The sequence below is a fragment of the Dasypus novemcinctus genome, chromosome 5 (genome assembly GCF_030445035.2).
Source record: "Dasypus novemcinctus isolate mDasNov1 chromosome 5, mDasNov1.1.hap2, whole genome shotgun sequence".
NCBI lineage: Eukaryota > Metazoa > Chordata > Mammalia > Cingulata > Dasypodidae > Dasypus > Dasypus novemcinctus.
Window position 1 is genome coordinate 167,045,727 of NC_080677.1, and position 14,233 is coordinate 167,059,959.

The 14,233-nt window shown below is 63.2% G+C and overlaps 1 protein-coding gene across 1 annotated transcript in view; it reads left to right on the plus strand.

Annotated features, from left to right (window-relative positions):
- Nucleotides 1–1,914: 1,914 nt before the first annotated feature.
- Nucleotides 1,915–14,233, plus strand: part of RSU1 (Ras suppressor protein 1) — a 94,304-nt gene continuing 81,985 nt past the window's right edge. Inside the window, exons 1-3 of the mRNA XM_058297913.2 lie at nt 1,915–2,175; nt 2,358–2,469; nt 11,105–11,155. Coding sequence (XP_058153896.1) covers nt 2,361–2,469; nt 11,105–11,155 — 160 coding nt within the window. The 5' untranslated portion in view covers nt 1,915–2,175; nt 2,358–2,360. The remainder of the gene's footprint in view (nt 2,176–2,357; nt 2,470–11,104; nt 11,156–14,233) is intronic.

The window sequence follows — 14,233 nt, forward strand, 5'->3', positions numbered from 1 at the left end:
AAGAGACACAGATTCCGGGTGCTGCTGACAAGAATACAAGCAGACACAGAACACACAGCGAATGGACACAGAGAGCAGAAAACCTGGTGGGGGGCAGGGTTGGGGAAGGGAAGAGAAATAAATAAAAAATAAATCTTAAAAACAAAACAAAACAAAACCCCTAAAAACCAATGTAACGTGTAAATGAATAGTGCTCTCTCTGTGCGTCTATTTATCTATCATCTACCTATCTATTTGGGAGAAAATGCCTGCTATCTTATTTCCATAGAATGACATTTTCTCTGCAGTCAGTCTTTTGGGCGAGAAGCACAGGATGTCACTGGGAGATTGGGACTGGACCAAGACGCAGAGGCCCGCAGTTATGCCAGAATTCAACTTCTGGTTGCCTTCGTTTTTCCCCCTGCGGGGTGGGGGGGATGGAGGTGTGGACTCCATTCTCCCCAAAAAGGCAGCACTTTTGTGACCACCCTAAGGTGGTCACCTTGAATAATTTCAAAAATTTAAAAAAATTTATTAGATAAGTTATAGGTTTATAGGACAATCATGCATAAAACACAGGATTGCCACATACTTCCCTATTATTAATCCCTTGTATTGGTGTGGCACCTTTGTTACAACTGATAAATGCACGATTAACTATGGCCCAGGGTAGTACAGAGAACTTAGGGCTCTCTAGTGTTGTGCAGTTCCACGGATTTTTTTTTCTTAAACAATTTTTATTCCAGTAACATATATACCACCTAAAATTCCCCATTTTAACCACATTCAAATGTGTAATTCAGTGCTGTTAATTACACTCACACTTGAGCTACCATCACCAGCATCCATAACCAAAACTTTCCCACCATCCCAGATAGAAACTCTGTACATTTTTAGACCTAACTCATTCCCTACCCAACCCCCGTCCCCTGGTAACCTACAGTCTAGAGTCTGACTCTGTAAGTTTGCATATTATAATTAGTTCTTATCACTGCAATCATACACTGTTTGTCTTTTTGTGTCTGGCTTGCTTCTCTCAGCAGGATGTCTTCGAGATTCATCCATGTTGTCACATGTATCAGGACTTCATTCCTTTTTTCTCCATTGTATGTATATGCCATGCTTTCTTTATCTGTTCATCTGGTGATGGACACTTGAGTTACTGCCACCTTTTGGCTACTGTGAATCATGCCACTATGAACATCTGTGTACAAATATCGTTCTTGTCCCTGCTCTCCGTTCTTTTGGGGATATACTTAGAAGTGGGATTACTGTGTCCTACGGTAATTCCATACTTAGCTTTCTGAGGAACTATCTTCCATAGTGGCTACACCATTTCACATGGCCCAAAGGTTTTAGTTTGACGAGTTCCCCTTGAATTTTTTCTTTTGCTGCTTGTTCTTTGGGTGTAAAGTCTAAGGAGAGGAAGTGGGAGACTCCTGGGAGACACAATTTCATGTTTCACAGGAAAAGTCACCTCTCAACGGTCAGGTTTTCTTGGAGCTTCTGACCCTGAGGGTGGTTCCAGTTGCTCAGGATCCCAAGGGCCAGGTGAAAAGCAACCTTGGAAGACCCGGCCCAGACCAGCACGGGGCTCTGCCACTGGGCTCTCCTGGCGCGGTGGGAGGCAGTGGTGGGAAGGAACTCAGGACCGAGACCTGCTGCTGAGAGGGCGCCACTTACAGACGCAGGCACTGCCCCAGACACAACATCCGCTACCTCTCCAAGAACCCCCAAACAGCTTTACTTCCGCCCACAGCTCTCTGCGCTTCGACTAGCGTACCGCGCCTGCGCCGAAGCTAGTGCGCACGCTCCCGCGGCCGTCGGCTGGGGTCTCAACTCAAAGCGTGCCGTAACGGACCAATACCCGGGTGGGCGGGGCCTCACTGCCTCGCTTCGCCTGTGATTGGCCGCCCGCGGGGTATACATTCCTTTGTGGGTGGAGCCCCACTCAGAGCCGCGTTTGGTGAACTGTTGTCCTAATTTGGGAAGGGCTGGGCATGGGCGGGGCGGAGCCGCGTGCGGCGCCCAGTGCGCCTGCGCGGGGCATAGGGCGTGCCCGTTTCGGGTGACTGCGCTTGCGCAAGTGCTGGCGTGTCCGTCCGAGGCCGAGGGCGCCTACGCCGAACGCTGAGCCGGAGCATCCCTGTGGCTGCAGCGCCGCTTCGCAGGCCGCTTGGCAGCTGCTGCTCTACGGTGAGTCGGCCCTCGGTCTGCCCGGGGACCGGCCCTGGGGTCTCCGCGGTCCCACTCCCAGCCCCGCCCACCTGCCGGACCGACCCCCAACGTCCTCCCAGCCTGGGGTCCCCGCGGCCGAGGGTCCTTCCGGCCGCCGTGCGCTCTCGCCCCCGTCCACGAGCGCTGCTTTGTTCGCGCAGACCATGTCCAAGTCCCTGAAGAAGTTGGTGGAGGAGAGCCGGGAGAAGAACCAGCCCGAGGTGGACATGAGCGACCGCGGCATCTCCAGCATGCTGGACGTGAGCGGCCTGTGTGAGTGCTGGCGGGGGTCCCGGGGCGGGATGGGCGCGGGCGGGTGCTCCGGGGAGAGCCCCCAGGGAGGGGCGGGGACAGGTGTCCTGGTGAGAGCCCCAGGGAGGGGAGGGGATAGGTGCCCCTGGGAGAGCCCCAGGAAGGGGAGGGGACAGGTGTCCTGGTGAGAGCCCCAGGGAGGGGAAGGGGACAGGTGTCCTGGGGAGAGCCCCAGGGAGGGGAGGGGACAGTTGCCCCTGGGAGAGCCTCAGGAAGGGGAAGGGGACAGGTGTCCTGGGGAGAGCCCCAGGGAGGGGAGGGGACAGGTGCCCTGGGGAGAGCCTCAGGGAGTGGAGATGGGGGGGTCAGCCTGGGTCCCCCAAGCATGTGAACCCCTGGTTGGAAGGGGGGCAGGTCGGGCAGGTCTCCCCAGGAGAGCCCCGGTACAGTGCCTCTTGGGGGAGCCCCACCCAGGAGTTTGCAGCGGAGCTTTTCGGGAGGCAGGTGTAAAGCAGCAGAGGTGAGACCTGCACAGCGGGGTCTGCTTGGCCCCCTTGGTGGTCGGGGCCTCCTTGGGGCTTTTTGGGCAGTTTCTGTCCAGTTCCCTCGCTAGGCCGCTTGGTTCCTAATTGTAGGCTATTTAGGGTCACTTTTCCTCTCTCCCGGTACACCCCGTCTGCTCCTAGGACAAAAGCTGGAAGTAGCGTTCTTGGGCCTGCGCTCGGACAGGGCCTGGCTGCTCCTGCCTCTGGGTGTCGGGTGCCGCCTCCAGGAGTCATGGTCCAGCTGCCGGCTTAGTCCTCGTGTGGCTTCTGAGTTAGTGTCTTTAACACAGGTCTTTTGAGTTCTCCTCCTTTTAAGCCAGCGACTGTACACTCAAGGCCTGCAGGGCCCGGCGAGGGTGGCCGTGTTCCGTAGCCTGTCCTCGTCGGATGCGGCAGCTACTGCACCTGCTAGTCAGATCCAAACAGCTGCCTCTGCCTGTTCTTTTTATTCTTTGTTATGTCTGAGAAGCAGAGACTCTTCCTCTTCTTTAGATTGGCCACTGATTCCACGTTAGGGAAAACCACTTGGTAGGTGGAATGAGACTCCTTCAGGCTGCTGCAGCCCCCGGGGGGCTCCTGGGTCCCAGTGCCCGTGGGTGCCGCGCCGGGCAGGTGGCCCTGCCACTGTCCTTCCCGGCCAGCCCCGCCGCCCGCTCGGGCTCCTCCCCAGGAGCACAGAGCCTTTGTGGGGTCTCTGCCTGCCGGGTGCTGGGAGGACCGCTGTGCCTTGCTCCCGTGCGCGCTCCAGGCAGTGCTGGTGCTCAGATGCGCAGAGGAAAGGCTGGCGGGCGCGGCCGCGCCGCCAAGCGGGAGGCGGGGTGTGCTGGGAGAGCGGGGCCGCATCTCCTGGACTCGTGGCCAGTGCCCGGGCCAGGCTGGGGCGGCGCAGGGGAAGAAGTGAGGAGCCGAGGAGCCAGGTCGCGCCTCGGCCAGGCCGGTGCTGGGCCTCGGGGTGCTGGGTCTTTGGGGTGCTTGGCTCTCTTGGGGTGCTGGGTCTTGGGGTGGTGACCCCTTGGGGTGCTGAGTCTTGGTGCTGACCCCTTGGGGTGCTGGGCCCTTGGGGTGTTGGGCCTTTGTAGTACTAAGCTCTTGGCATACTGGGCTCTCGGGGTGCTGGACCCTTGGGGTGGCTGGGTCTTTGGGGTGCTGACCCCTTGGGGCGCGGGGCCTTTGCAGTACTGCGCTCTTGGGGTGTTGCGTCCTTGGGAGGTGCTGGGCCCTTGGAGTGCTGGGCCCTGGGGGGTGTGGTGTCTTGGGGTGCTGGGCCCTGGGGGTTGGGCCTTTGCAGTGCTGAGCTCTTGGGGTCCTGGGTCCTTGGGGGTGCTGGGCCCTCGGGGTGCTGGCCCTTGAGTGCTGGGCCCTTGGGGTGCTGAGCTCTTGGGGTGCTGGGGGACCAGGCCGTGGCCGCCTGCGGACCTCACTGGGGAGGTGGGAGGGGCAGCGCAGCAGGGGCTTCCCGCATCCGCCCTGGCGAGAGGCCGTGCGAGACGTTGGCGGGTGGAGGCCGGGGCACAGCGGTGCCAGCAGCTCCCTTATCTCTCTGAACCCCCATCTCATGGAAGAGGAGACCGCGCTCGCTTCCTGAAACGCGTTTCTGGTGTCACTTTGGGTGATGAAATGCAAAATCGTTCTTAACTCTTCCGAGCAGTAGCTAAGGAAGTGGGAAGAGCCGCGGAGGTGAGTTTGGAGCTGCCCCTGCCCGGGCCCAGAGCCCCGACGCAGGCAGCTGGGGTCACTCGTCGTAGCTGGAGGCCCCAGGACGCCCTCAAGGCCCTCTGCGCGGCAGGGGCGCACGCTTCATACCCACAGCGCAAGACCGCCCCGCTCCTCGGCTTGTAAAACAAGAGCCAGGAAAGTTACGGCCCCTGCTAAGCTCAAACACAAGGAGTTTGTAAATTGCTATCTTCAAAGAGCACTTTTTGCTCCTGTCTTAAGCTTCCCTTCGCCACCCTTGCAAGCAAGAGTTAGGTTTTGGGGCGAGAATGGAGGTCTTGGGCTGATTTAAGCCGGGAAAAGCCCCCTTTCTGCTTGGAGGCTGTCGTGAAGATGCAGCGCTGCTCCCCGAGCCCGGGCGCGTGGTGGAGGCAGCAGGCCCAGCGCGAGGGCCGGGGCCGCAGTCGGCCGCTGCGTCCAGTCCTCCCGCCCGCTGCTGTGCAGCCGGTCCTGCCCGATGGGCATCGCTGCCGCCTCGTGGGGCCGTCCCCGTGCTGGGCGGGCCTGGGGCCATCGAGCGCGTTGGGGGACTGTCAGCACCAGCGCCCACAGGCTGGTCGGCCCCTGTGCGGCTCCGTGCTGCTCATGTAAAGCGGCGCTGTCCCGCGGGCCGGACAAGTGGGGCGTGCGTGAGGCTGGCCTCCTGCGGGTGAATGTGGGGCTCGCGTGAGGCTGACGTTCTGCGGGTGGACAGGGGGCTCGCGTGAGGCTGGCCTCCTGCGGGTGGACAGGGGGCCCGCGTGAGGCTGGCCTCCTGCGGGTGAACGTGGGGCGTGCGTGAGGCTGGCGTTCTGCGGGTGGACAGGGGGCTCGCGTGAGGCTGGCCTCCTGCGGGTGGACAGGGGGCTCGCGTGAGGCTGGCCTCCTGCGGGTGGACAGGGGGCTCGCGTGAGGCTGGCCTCCCACGGGTGGACGTGGGCGTGGGTGAGGCCGGCGTCCTGCGGCGTCTTAGCACCTCACGCTCGGCACGTTTGCCTCGGGTTCCCCTGGATCAACTGAGGGTCCCCGAAGCGCGTCCTGCTTCTCTTTCCCTCACCTTTCTCCTACGAGGCGTGTACCCTGCAGGCGTTACCCTGAAACTCTGAATGCCTCAGGGGCTGCGGTGCTGCCTGCGTCCTCTGGGGAACGGGGCTGCACGCGGAGGCGCCCCGAGGGGCTGGGCGCCGCTGCTGGCCGACGGGCAGCCGGAGCCCTCAAGTCTTCCGTAGGCTTCTAGAAAAGCTTACGTACTTGCTCCTTTCTTATATGGGGAGTTGTGAGTTAACAGAACAGTCACACGTTCCCCAGGGTTCCCGTATGTCGCCCCACCACCAACACCGTACGTTGTCACGATGCGTCTTGTAAACGGTGAAGAACGTCACGATACTGCAGCGTCTCACCCCACAGCTTCCGCTGCGTCTTTCCCACAGGCCAGCCTGTCCTGACTCTGTGTGTCAGCACTGCGTGTTTGTTACTTCATGAGAACATTCTAATCGTGCGTTAACCGCAGTCCATCATCTGCCTTGGGGTTCACTGTGTTATAGGGTCCCCTGTCCCCCATCAATGACCCTTAGTGTTAATTTAGTACCTTTTTAGCCACTGCTATAAAAATACGACAGTGTTAACTCTAGCCTGTGTGTTAGGTTAGCCGCGTCTTCCCGTGTGTCTACACGTTCCTAGCTCCTTGTAATAGAGGAACGTCCTGCGGTTTTAACCTCAGTCACCAGCCACCACTGAAATTGCTGTTGTTGGTTCTAGATTCTTTTATCTGCCTTTCAATTGTTTTGTAGACTTTTTAGTCTCTAGGGTTTTCGCCCTCTGGGTGGGCAAGCCTTGCTTGTTTTTTTCCTTTGTTAGACTAAAATATCTTTCAAATAAACCTTTAGAAAGAACAGCGATGTGCCTCCAAGAGGGGAGCCTTTCTAATGGCCCCTGCAAAATCATCAGCGTTGTCATCGTTGTCATCGTGGAATTGCTGGGCGCCCCGGCGTCATGTGCCGGTCACTAGGCTGCATGTGGCCGCCTCGCGCAGGCCTTGCCCGGCTGCGTGGAGGAACAGCGCTCCGCTGCGCGTCCTGCTTGTGCACTGAGGCCAGGGCAGGTCTGGAAGTGTTTGGTCACTGTAGGAAGTGACCCGGCTTGACAGCTGAGGGGCAGTGCCACTCCTCGTCGTTGGACGTCCCGGCTCAGGCGTGGTGGCTCCGGGAAGCAGCTTTTGGCAGCCGGCTGTGGACCTGGCGAGCCGTGCACCCTCCCCAGGCTGCGTGTCTGCAGAGTGCCGGGTGTCCGCCTGCGCAGGTGGGCCTCAGGCCGCTCGCACGAGGACTTTGCAGCTGTTTGACCTGTGTTTGCTTGAAACGCCAACGAATCTCGGTTTCTTGGCCCCGCTTACCTCGTGGGCGCTCCCCACCTCCCTCCTCACCTGATGAGGAATTCCAGGAGAAGCCGGTGGGGGCCCCGGGGTGAGAATGGGAGCGGCCGCGCCGCGTGCCCTGAACTCAAGGACTCGATGCCCTGGCCGGGGCAGCGCCACAGCCCCGAGCTGCCGCGCTGGCGACGCCCTGCCCCTGGCTGCTCAGGACCGCTTCGCCGGGTGCTCTGCGCGTGGGCGCTGTCCCGGCCGAGCCTGGGAGCTCTGCATGCACACCTGCAGGTCACCGGGGGTCACATTTGCGGCGTGCGGGTGTGCACTGCTCAAAGCCGCTGTGGCCAGCCCTGGCTGCGTTGCCTGCCGCGCAGGACGTGTGTCGTGGGCCTGTGTGCCGTCGGGGTGGGCGAGCCGCCGCTCCGGGGACAGCAGCGTGCACGGCGAGGGCCAAGTGTCACGGGGAACGTCGCGCCGCTGAGGCTGCCCCTCAGCACTCGGGGTGCCCCGGGTTTCTTTATTGAGTGAAAAGTCACTAAACGTGGCTCAGGAGCAGCCCGCCCAGTCCAGGGGCCGGCCGCAGGGTCCAGCCGCGCACCTCTGGTTTCTGCGGAGACCGGAGGCTGTACCCTCCTCCTCAACTCCCCGCCGCCCCACCCGCTGCCGCGCCTGCCTGTCCCCTTAGTGGACTAGAGCGACCCACTCTTGCGGAGCGCCGTCCCGGGGCACGCCTGGTCCTGCCCATCCGCAGCGGCAGCCTTGACGAGGGTGGCCTGGTGTGGGGCTGCTCAGTGCCGCCGGCCCCGGCCTCAGCCAGGAGGGCGCCTGCGGACAGAAGCCCCCTGGTGCCTTCTGGACGCCACAGCGCCATGTCCACAACGGATATCTTGGAATGTTGCGGGTGTCACGGAACATCATGGCATGGCATGGGACGTCACGGAACATCATGGAATGTCATGGGACATCAGAACACGGAATGTCATGGAGCACCATGTAATGTCGTGGAATGTCATGTAATGCCACAAGATGTCGTGAAATGTAACGGTATTATAGAACATGGAGAATCGTAACGTCATAGAATATCATGGGACATCAGACAGTATCATGGAACGTCCCGGAACGCCACAGGTTCTCATGGAACGCTGCAGAGCAGCTGAATGTGCAGGTGTCGCACGCTGTGGAGCGCAGCGGCCATCACGGGCGTGGCGCACGTTGTGACTGCTTGCTTGGCCGTGAGCCTGGCGCCAGGTTACGCGGCTCCTTGCTGGGAGGCAGCTTGGCGCCTCCTCCCGGGCCTGAGACCGTGGCCGGCCCTTCTCTCCCGTGCAGGGCCAGAGCCATCGCCCTCGCGGGTGTGTGGCGCGTCTCAGCACATGCCCGATGTTGGCAGCGGTGCGTGGAGACTGTCCGGCGCCTGCGGGAGCGCGTGTGCTGGGGATCGGGGGCCGGGGCCGGGGGCCGGGGTGGGCGGCCTCCTTTCCTGCGCGCCCCTTCCCGAGCGTCGGGCGTGGAGCTGGCGGGTCCCGCCCGTTCCGTCACGTGTGGAAGGAGGACGGTGCCCTCTGCTCGCCCGTGGGCCGCCGTGCTCCTGGGAGTGGAAGAGGCGGGCGGCCGCCGAGCCCCCTACTTGACGATAGCAGGGCCTGCCCAGCAGCTGGCCCTGAAAGCGCAGGAGTGGGGTGCCCAGGGCTCCACGGTGACGCTGACAAGAGGGGCTCCTGCGGCGGGAGGGTTGATCAGGTTTTGAGTGACAGGCACAGCCAGGGTGGGTGTGACGCTCCGGGCGGCTTGGATGCAGGATTTGCGTCCTCCCGGCCTTGGCCGCCGGGCCGTTGATTGCGCTTGCTGTGCAGTCGGGAGCCACGTCCTGTGGCCTGGGTCTGCCGTCCCCCAGCCCGGGGGTCCACATGGGGCGGTCCGGGCCATGGCCCAGGAGCAGAGGGCAGAGCCACGGTGGCTGCCGCCATGTGCTCAGGTGACTCGCTCGGCCGCCCTCCAGGGGCCGCTAGGTGTGGCAGGAGCCGGTGCTCTTGGTGGACCTCTGCTCCACGAGCCGAGGGAGGGGGCGGTGCCCGGTGCCTTCCCCGGGCCCTTGCTGTCCTCTGCCGTCCTCAGGACGTCTTGGGGGACTCCGCCACCGCATCTCCGCTCCACCCTCCCGTCCCCCGCTTCATGGGAACAGCCAGCTCCGTCGTCCTCGCTCGGCTGGGGCCTGGAGAGGGGCGTGGGCCGCGGGCAGGGCGGTGTCCCCAGACGTTCCCAGCCCTGCAGGAAGCAGGATGCGCTCAACGCTCGGGAGGAAGGGGCCCCTCAGCTTGGAGAAGCCCCCACCACGCTTGCTCATTGCAAAGGGGCAGCGTCCTGCGCGGGGGCCGCCAGCGGGCTCATGGGAAGAGGGCGGCAGGGCGGGCAGGGTGTGGTGGGCCTCTGTGGGCACGTGGGGCACGAGCACGGCCGCCCTCGTCAGGAGCTGGGGGCCGCGTTAGGCCGCTGGATGCGCCAGTCAGTTCTCACCTCAGCGCCCGCGTGTGGGTTTGCAGCAGGACATCCTAGTGGGGACCTGCCCTAAAGTTATGGGGTGCCGGCTGGCAGCTGGACCTCGTGGGGAGCTGCCCTGAAGTTTCAGGGGGATGGCTCTAAAGTTACAGGTGCCAGGTGGCAGCTGGACCTTGTGGGGACAGCTCTAAAGTTTCGGGGTGCCCACTGGCAGCTGGACCTCGTGGGGGGATGGCTCTAAAGTTACGGGGTGCCAGGTGGCAGCTGGACCTTGTGGGGAGCTGCCCTGAAGTTTCGGGGGGATGGCTCTAAAGTTACAGGGTGCCAGGTGGCAGCTGGACTTTATGGGGGGATGGCTGTAAAGTTTCGGGGTGCCCACTGGCAGCTGGACCTTGGGGGACTGCCCTGAAGTTTCGGGGTGCCAGGTGGCAGCTGGACCTTGTGGGGACGGCTCTAAAGTTTCGGGGTGCCCACTGGCAGCTGGACCTCGTGGGGAGCCGCCCTGAAGTTTCGGGGGGATGGCTCTAAAGTTATGGGGTACCAGGTGGCAGCTGGACCTTGTGGGGACGGCTCTGAAGTTTCGGGGTGCCCACTGGCAGCTGGACCTCGTGGGGGGATGGCTCTAAAGTTATGGGGTGCCGGCTGGCAGCTCGATCTCGTGGGGGGACTGCCCTGAAGTTTCGGGGTGCTGGGTGGCAGCAGGGCCTCGTGGGCGGATGGCCCTCCTGCTGTGCTCTCAACTCCTAACAAGCTGGTGGTGGTGTAAAGGGAACGCCGGGCTCTCGGCCTGATGCGTGTTTTCTCCTAAACACAATGGGGCCTGAGGTTCAGGTTCTTTTGGAAAAGAAAATCGTCTTGTTGCCGCTTAAGGAAAACACTGTGTTGTGTTCACATAAAGATGCTTTTGCAGAAAGACTTGAAAAAACTCCTTAGTCTCCTGTGCTGAACACATGTGGGGTTTTTCAACCCAAAACGGGGCCAGTCGCTTTCTTTTTCATTCTTTCTAAACTGGTGTGTGCATTTTCCTTTCTGTTGGAAAAGCAAGTTGGAGCTTATGCCGCAGGTGGACGCTGGGAGCAGCGTGCCCAGGGGGTCCTGGCCGCGTGGGGGGCTGCGAGGCTGCCCCAGGGAGCAGGGGCTTGGGAGGGTCCTGGGCTGATGGGCCAGCCGAGGCACCAGCTCCTGCCCTTTGACCTCTGCCCCATCTGTCCACTCTTGTCCCTGGGGGACAGTGCTCACCACAGGGACGTCCTGTGCTTCCTGCGCTTGGGTGGCTCCTCTGGTGGCTGCAGACCAGGGCACCTCCAGTGGCTGCCGGCCGCTGTGCCCTGTTCCTTCCTGGCCTCCACTTGCGGGTGGGCGCGGGGTGGCCCAGGGGCGGCGCGGGGCAGCGCGGATGGCCCTGGGGCGGCACAGGGTGGCGCGGGGCGGCACGGGTGGGCGCGGATGGGCGCGGATGGGCCTGGGGCGGCACGGGTGGGCGCGGATGGGCGCGGATGGCCCTGGGGTGGCGCGGGGCGGCGCGGCGGTTGCTGACGGCTGTGCGCTTCTCTTTCAGTCTCCCTGACCCACATCACGCAGCTGGTCCTCAGCCACAACAAGCTCACAGGTGAGTGACCGCCTCGGGAACCCGACAGCTTTGGGCGCAGCGGGCTGGGCTGGGAGTGGAAGCCGAAGCTGTACCCCAGAGCTGCCAGGCCAGGCCCAGCCTGCCCCACCTGCCCCCCAGGCCCACACCCTGCCCCCTCTCGGCCCCCCAGCCCCCCTCCTCTCTCCCCCTCCCTCCCCCTTCCTCCCTTTCCCTCCCTCTCCCCCTCCCTCCCCCTCCCTCCTTGTATTTAAGGACCCTGTCTACTCACTGACCCTTCACGTGATTTCCTGACTCCCTCGAGGTAGGATCCCGGCTCTGCCTCGTCACCTTCCCACCAGGAAGGGCCTGCGGTAGCACCTGCTGGCGAAAGGCCTGGCGGGGGCTGGCCAGAAAGGCAGCGGAGGTGCCCGCCGCCCGCCCGCCGCCTGCTCTGCCCTGGGAGCGGGTCCACGTCTCTGACCCCTCTCGTTTGCTTGTCAGCGTTTCCCTGCCTGTTCTCCGGCTCCAGGATTTCTTTGGAGATGGCCGTTCAGGGCTTGTCCACTAGGGGCCACTGTCGAGGTGCGGACACTGGCTCGGGCCGGCCGTCCAGCGTCCTCAGCCGGAAGGCGGGTTCCTGGTGGGTGTGGGGCTGCTGCCGTGCCCTGGGTGAACGCAGGGTGCGCTGGCGGCTTGGCAGCATCGGGGCTTGGGGGAGCTCTGCGCAGCTCTTCCTGGGGCGGCGTTGCCTCCCCTAGTGCTTCGTCCACACGGTGGAGGGTTTTGTGGACGTGACCGCCTCCCAGGTTTTAGTTTGGAGGTAACTGTGGAAAATCTGGGGAATGTGGCTTTGTGTTTGTTGTGATTTTTGTGCCTGTGTGCCGTGTTTCGGGAAGGTTGCGCTGCAGCAGGAGGCAGACCCACCGCGCTGGCGTGCTGCGGCGTCTTGGGTCGGTGCCCTAACATGCGTTTCCTCAGCCTTTACTAACAGCCTTGTTCTGAGAGCAAAGCCCTAAGGCGTTGCCAGCCGCCTGCACACGGCAGGGGGCTTCGTCCTGGGCCCCTTGCCGGGGACTGAGCACGCGCTGTTCTGTGCAGGGCGCGCGGTGCGGAGGGGCCTGGCCGGTGCGGATGCGCTGAGCGGAGCTTGACGCGCTGTTTACTTCGCGCTTCCAGCTGCACCATCCGCTCAGCGGTGGCTGCGTCTTCTCGCTGAACAAGATGGAGCCTCATCTTGAGGCAAAACGTGGGCCTTTACAGATGGTTTATGCGTGAATTAGCATGGGGACAAGGAAGCACAAGGCCGTTTTCTTTAGTGGCTTCAGGGCTCCGAGCGCCTCGGCGTTCGTGCGGCAGTTTAAAGCTTTGTGTGGTGTTATGTGCACAGGGAAGGGCTGTTGCAGGTGAGCTGAGCAGCCTGTGCCCGGGGAACTGTCCCGCTCTCAGGACGTGCACTTGCCGTTACCGTGGAGGAAGTTTGGCAGTTCTCACAGCGTGTAGTAAGCCAAACCCTTTTCTGCCTCCGGGAGGCCCAGCCTCTGCCTGTGCTGTTCTGCACATCGTGAGCGGGTGCCCCCCAGTGGTGAGCAAAGTGCTCCCCCAAAGTGAGCTGCGTGCTCCTCGGCGGTGCGCGGGTACCCCGGCGCTGCACGGGCAGCTTGACTGCCCAGCGGGGCCAGGTGCTGGCATGGGCCCCCACCCTGGAGAGCGGAACCCCAGGCCCCGTGGCCTGGCTGTTGCTCAGGCCGGCCGCCCACCCTGGCGCTGTGCCCCTGGGCGGCTCCTGGCACAGCCGGGGCCTGAGCAGGGCGTTGGGTGGGGCCTCTGAGGCCGGCGTCGCCCTCGAGTGCCCGGGAGCTGGGTGGCGGTCCCACCGCTAGGCGTGGTGCTCTGAGGCCCCCGCGGCTCTGTCCCTGCTGCCCGCGCGTCCCGAGGCACCGCCCCGGTCGGGGAGCCCCCTCCCCCACCCGCCCTCCTCTCCAGCCTCGGGCCGGGGATCCTGCCCTGCACGGCCTCAGTTTTCCTGGGTGGTTTCTGGGGCTCCCGCTGCCCCTGCGCCCCACAGGAGGGGCCCCGCACGTCCACCCAGCAGGCTGCCCTGGCCACAACCCCTGCTGGGACGGGGGTCTGGGAATTTGGCGGCATCCCACCATACGGCTGTAGCGTTTTTGCTGGAATTTTGTATAATCGCTTATTCTCGCTGCAGAAAAGTAGGACGGTTCCTCACAGTGGATTAATTTTCCTACTAAAGTTCCCTGAGCTGCAGGCTCTGGGGGGTCCTGACGGGACCGTGGCCCAGCCGGGGGCTCCGCGGCCGCCCTCGTGGCGCAGGGGCTGCGCCTTCCCTTGGACGGGACTTGCGAGCCGCGCTTGGGGCGCACCTGCCGGTTTGGCCTTTCCGCTTGCTTCTCGCAGGCCAAGGCCTCATGGCCCCATTGCGTGCTCGGAGCGTCCGCTGTGCCTGGTGACCGTGGCGGCAGATGGCGCTCAGGGACCCAGGTTGCTTAATGACCGCGACTCATGTTGGAAAGCTCCGGAAGCTGCGAATTGCCAGGACTGACCAGCTGTTTCGCAGCTTAGGGCAGCAGACAACCCCGTTTCTGATTCGTCAGGCTTGGGTGTGGGGGCGCTGCCCGCGTCACCCCACTTCTGAAGGGTGAGGAGGCACGGCGCTCTGAGACGGGGAGGGCTGAGCAGGTGGCCTGGGGTCGCTGCCTGTGGCGTCACCACTTCTAGGGCCGCGCGCCGGGAGGGCCGGCTGTGGGCGGAGGAGGCGCTGGCCTGCTGGCCGCCCCGCACTGCGCGTCCCGCCATCGGCGGGTGTCCCGACCACGTCCTCGAGGTGAGGGCTCCACGGGGACACAGCCTGGCCAGCTGGTGCCACACGAGGTGGCGTCGAGGATTTCCTTCTCCCCTGCCTGAGGCTTGCTGTGACCGCTGCCCGCGCTGCCCACTGTGCTTTCTGCTGCTCGGGCCGCCTCGCGCGGTGGCCCTCGGGCACGGACCCCCCGCCCTTCCGCGTCCCTGTGGGCCCGGCTCCCCCCAAGTCTGTGGCGCCTACCAGCGGCTGCCCGGCTCTGGCTGCGTCTTGGGTGGTGCGGCCGAAGCCCGCCCTGC